General features: G+C 40.2%; 1 protein-coding gene across 2 annotated transcripts in view; it reads right to left on the bottom strand.

The window, feature by feature from the left end:
* Positions 1-2,995: 2,995 nt before the first annotated feature.
* Positions 2,996-5,550, bottom strand: part of LOC102011232 (liver carboxylesterase 1-like) — a 28,181-nt gene continuing 25,626 nt past the window's right edge. For both annotated transcript variants that reach the window (XM_005388341.2, XM_005388340.2), the window contains exons 12-14: positions 4,696-4,827; positions 3,652-3,724; positions 2,996-3,358 (exon numbers count right to left, since the gene is read on the bottom strand). In XM_005388341.2, coding sequence (XP_005388398.1) covers positions 3,190-3,358; positions 3,652-3,724; positions 4,696-4,827 — 374 coding nt within the window. In that variant the 3' untranslated portion in view covers positions 2,996-3,189. The remainder of the gene's footprint in view (positions 3,359-3,651; positions 3,725-4,695; positions 4,828-5,550) is intronic.

Below are 5,550 nucleotides of genomic sequence, written 5' to 3' on the forward strand. Positions count from 1 at the left end.
AAAGCACCCCAAACAAAAGAGCAGAAGCAGGAAGGCCTGGGTAGAGGGACTCATCTATGCTTTACCTGACGCTCTTTAGAAACTTGCCCAGAAAGCACAAGGATTAGAAGAGAAAGAAGTACAAACCACAACCTGTGCTGTCTGTGAGTTTAGCCTTTTCAGGTCACAGTCAATAAATGCCTTTTCCCCTTCGCAAATGTTATAGAGAAATAGGACACTACATATGATATTGGTTTCTAATTGAACTATTTACTATGGTTTCTGTTCCGTTTAAACTCCAGTATCTCACCAGCAGCAGCTCTGAAGCCTCCCCTCAAAGAGAAGCCTATTTTCCCTGTTACAGTGCCGCCCTCTGCTGGACACTGGAAAACGCACAGGGAAAATCTGAGTTGAAGTTTTGTTTTGTGATTTAGTGAATTGAGTCCAAGATTGTCTTGGATGGAGTAAGGAAGAATTTTTTAAATAAATTCTTAATTTTATAATAAGAAAATGATTGGATGTTTTAATTTCTTACAATGATTGAAATACCGATGTGCTTGTGACATATAAAGCATACTTTGATTGCTTAAGAGTATGAAATAATGTGGCTTTTCAAGAAAATGTATTTGCAGAATTGGGTATGGTAGCTCATGCCTGTAATTTTAGCACTCTGGGAGGCTGAGGCAGGAATATTGCAAGTTTGCACGTAACATGGACAAATTAATGACAGCCAGATCTTTTTGTAAAAAGAAGTTTTAAAAAACTGAGCATATAACTAAGGGTGTAGCTCAGTGCAAAGGCCCTGGATTCAATCCTTGAGAAAGAGAGAGAGAAAGAGAGAGAGAGAGAAAGAGAGAGAGAGAGAGAGAGAGAGAGAGAGAGAGAGAGAGAGGAAGAGAGAGAGAAAGAGGGAACTTATAGAGAATAAGAAGAATAATCCAAAGATCCTAGCATTTGACCCATTCTATCTTATGCAAATCTAGGTGTAGTAAACAATACTAATAAATAAAAGAAGTAATTTCCAAAGTTACTCACTGAATTCTGCTCATACATATACAAGACATTATATATGATCAATTCCACCAATTTTGAATATACACAGATCATGCTGTGCAGACTCAGTGATACTGAATCAAAGATGTGCCTCAGAAGACCTGAAAACTGAAAAAAAAATGGATACACAGGTCCTTTCTGAGAGCCAAGAAAATTTTACTTCAGTTGCACAGAAGAGTAGCCTGACCATTGAGATTTTGAATAATCCCTCCAAGTAGTTTTTCCACATTTATTTGCCTAATAAATGTAGCCACTTTAGTAGCTATGTGGTGCATCTATTTTCCTCCACACATAACCTATTTCTTTAGGCTTATAATATATTTTCATCCACTGTGTGCTTTGCAAGGCAAGACTGATGTTACCCTCACCCCCCTATAAAAAGATGAGAACTATTATTTCTCACATTCTTGCAGTCTTTGGTGTGGAGGGTGCAAATCTCTCAGGCTGGTCCCACATGGTTTAAAAGGGCAAGAAAAGACACTGGTCAGGGGTGGTAATGTGTGTGGGGGAGTGGACATAGTGAGATTTGTGAGGCTTGCATCTTCCACTGGCACCAAAGGGAGAGATTACCCAGGCTTTCTTGTCATCTTCCCCACATAAGGGACAGGAGGGGACAGGGGCCATGTAAAGGTTAAAAGCTTTCAGCAGACAAATGTTAAGAACTTGAGTCAGACTCCCCATAATAGAGAATATTATTTAAAGTCCAACCTGATGATCTCTTTTTGTTGATTGGTTTAATAATTTTTACTTTATCACCAAGCATTTTTTCTTGATATGTTCCTTGTTTATTTTTTCCTGTTTATTCTTTTTAACACTGAAGTTCTTTAATGCCCCCATTTGATGACTATGCCCTCCCTTAAAAAAAATCTTTAGTGATTGCCCTTTGTATACAATGCTTATCTTTGAATGATCACATTATACAAAGTGTCATATCAATTAAATGAATTTCAAGGACTTGCAACACTCTACACTATTATCTTCCCTATTTTGCTATAATTTTTGTTGTAATAGATTTTTCTAAGAGTTTTACATTGCACAAGGAGACTTTTGTTAACTTGGTACTGGTAATTACTGGTATCTTCTTTGAAATTCTATCCATAGTCCTGGTCTAGTCCCAAACATGGGGCCCTGTGTGTTACAGCCCATGAGGTTGTCTTTCTCAGTGAACCTGCCCCTCTCCAGCAGTCAAAGATTTCTAAGGATCTCTTCTGATGTTGTTGTTCAATCTCTGTAGATTTATTGTTGTGTAAACATAACTTTATAGAATATATAACAAAGCTAACCAAGTGCAACAGATAAGCCTGCCAATCACACATAGCTTTATACCAACCATGTTAATTTAACCAACTGTCAAAATTCCAAAGTCAAAGAATTCAAATAATCCCCAACATACTAGTGGTCACTCCGACCACCAAATAAATGAGGTAGACCAGTACTCCCAAATTCAAACACTATCCAGTGACTGTTGAAAAGCCTACAAAATAGACAAGGGCAGATCATTATGCCAAAAATCTCTTATACGATACCAGAAGGGATAGAGTTTTTAAATTTTTCTTTTTTGCTTTCTCAATAGTTCCTCACCAGGGCCCTGAGGAGCTGAACTCTTGCTGTTCTTCACACAGTGCTTTTACAGTTCTGTTTCCTAGAAAAGGGTCTGAGCATAACTCGGTGCCTGCACCATGGAGAAAGGCTCCCTACCAACTTACCATTCACCCCCAATCTTTCTCATAAGCATGGACATATCCATGGAGAAGAGTCTGCGATGAGTGTAAACTCCCCAATAGAATGCTGGTTCTCAAGGGTCTTATACTTTCATTCTAGTCTACACTTGGTCTTGAGCACGTTTATAAATTTTTGAAAGAACTTCTTACAAGCATGGTTCCATCAAGCACCTGTAGGAGGAAGATATCTCTATCTCTCTGAGGATGACTGATTTATCTCCACCATACGACACAGACATTGGTTATTTTGTCCAAAACAACATTTATCGCCAAATTGGGACCAGAGTGAAAACATTACCCATCATTGGATTCTGCAAACACCGACAAATGATTCTTTGGCCTCTAAAATAAGATGCTTCTTTGGTCTACAAACAGGGTCTGTCTAATACAAATGTATTGACTGCTCCAGGTTCCTGCAGCTGGCTGGGCCTCCCATTCAGAGCTCAGAGTGTGAGCTCACCGCCTGCTTGGCTAGAAGTTGGGTCCAGAAGGTCACTTCTTTGTCTTTCAGTCTCTGGGCAGGCTGGGTGGTGGCACCAATCTGCAAGTACCCTTCCTTTTGGTCGTACTCTGGCCAGTAAGGCAGCCCCTCTCCATTGGGATTCCTAGAAACAGAATTGAGTAGAGATTGTGCAAAGAGCTTGGTAAGCCCCACATCTTTCCTAAACTTCTCAAACTTTCTCTTGCTTATCAATATAAAGAGGCTCATGAATCCCTAAAAACAGGGAGCTTCTCAGCTCCTGGGACAGCTCGTGCATCTACAGTGGGCTGTCATTGTCAGAGTGCTATGGTCAGGGTCGAGGGTTTGATCACTCAGTTGTAGAAGACACTCCAACCCCATAGGTGTGTCCAGCACACACCACCACCAACTCTGTCCTGCCTTTACCAACAGCCTCACCCATTTCGAGCAAAGTTGACCCAGAATTTCATCACCATCTTGCTGAGGTTGATCTCCTCCTCTGAGGCACCCTCTGCATAGAAGAGGTAAAAAAAAAAAAAAAAAAAAAGCCTTTAGTTCTCAAAGTGTGGTTGATGGGCCACCAATAACCATGGCACTGGGGATTTTTTTAAGAAATGCATACTTGTGGCCTTTACTCCACATCTACACAGTCACAAATCTACATAGTAAGAGGATCTTGGCTAACTGGTGTGCAATTTAAGCTTGAGAAACATGTTTGTGGGACTGAGATATGGACATGAAGTCCATCCATATTCTGGCTGCCTTTGTCTTCTGTGTCTCCAACTCTCGTAATTGCAGTGCCATGCATTAGGGTTTCCTGTGCCTCATGGAATTACTGGATGTTGTATCCCTTTTTATTCTCCTGCACACTTCTACATTTTCATTGATGCTGAAGATGTTATCTCTGTAAAGGGCCCTAAGGAATAAAGAGCGAGAGGTTCCCAAGTCATATAAGTGTCATGAGGAACCGTGAGGTGGGACACAAGTCAAAACTATTGAAAGATGGAACACATTTACAAAAAGATTTCATTTATCATATTATTAAATATAATATTGGTAAAGATATTAAAGTTTTAAATATATGGAATGCTAGACTTGGATACATAGGATATTTGATTCAAGTTTAGCAGTAATTTTAACTTCTCCTCACTCACATCATAATAGGCTCTAGTGAGTGGCAATTCTATCAGTGCGGCATTTTTGCCCTCAAGCAGGGCCCTACACAAGTCCCACTATCCTTCCTTTTGATGTCACAGGCCAGAAGGTTGACAGTGACTTTGGCTCAGGCATATGAATGCCCACCTTCCTCCATGCATGTTAGAACAAGAGATAGGCTGTGTTCTGCTCAATATAGCTCAACCCTTGATGTGAAATCAGGCACCTAAGACCGGGGGAGAAGGAGAAACTTGCTCAAGGCTATCAAACCAAGAATGGAACCCAGGCCTTCTAACTCAAAGTTCATAGCCAGCAAACAGCAGTTACCTTTTAAAAATGGAGCCCCAAACACTGAGAAGATCTCGTCCCCATGGTCTCCTATCACCGTCTTGGATTTCAAGTCTGATAAGAAGCTTGGCTGATATTGGAACTCATACATGTATGTGGAGGCTCCAGCATCTGAGAAGACATGGATTATGTCTAATATATATTACCAGATACACACTTGGAAGGTTCAAGGTCTTTGATCACTTAGAAAACTCATAGTTATAAGCAAAGAACAGAAAGTGTCAGGAAAGTCCCTTGATGGGTTTAAGGCTACAGAGATGGTTGAGGTAGAACATGGATCAGATCTGAGTCAGATCTTTACTGAATGAATCACTGAATTAATGCAGTGCATCCAATAAACCCTTTGCATATGTTTCACTGTTAACTTGCTACGTTTACTCATGTCAAGAATAATGGTGAGTGTCTATAGCCTGATAATTGTCTTCTTCATCTTATTTTCAAGTAGATTTAGTGTTTCTCTCATTCCTTCTGAGAACAATGAAGTAAATCAAGCTGTTTTCTGAAGATGAAGAATACAAACATATGCAGATATGGAACAATGTCTCTTGTGTTCGAGGAAACCACAAAACTCACAGGGACATATTTCAATGACTTCACAACTCCTTTTTTCTTCTTGGGCCAGGGATTTTAAGGTATTATGGTGGTGATGTGATGGCAAAAAAGAGGCAGAACCTCTCTTTTTCTCTCTGTCTCTCTCTGTCTCTGTCTCTCTCTATCTCTGTCTCTATCTCTGTCTCTCGCTGTCTCTGTCTCTCTCTATCTCTGTCTCTCTATCTCTGTCTCTCTCTCTCTCTCTGTCTCTCTGTCTCTCTCTCTCTCTCTCTCTCTCTCTCT

This window comes from Chinchilla lanigera, unplaced genomic scaffold (assembly GCF_000276665.1).
Source record: "Chinchilla lanigera isolate Chin_1 unplaced genomic scaffold, ChiLan1.0 scaffold00032, whole genome shotgun sequence".
Classification (NCBI taxonomy): domain Eukaryota; kingdom Metazoa; phylum Chordata; class Mammalia; order Rodentia; family Chinchillidae; genus Chinchilla; species Chinchilla lanigera.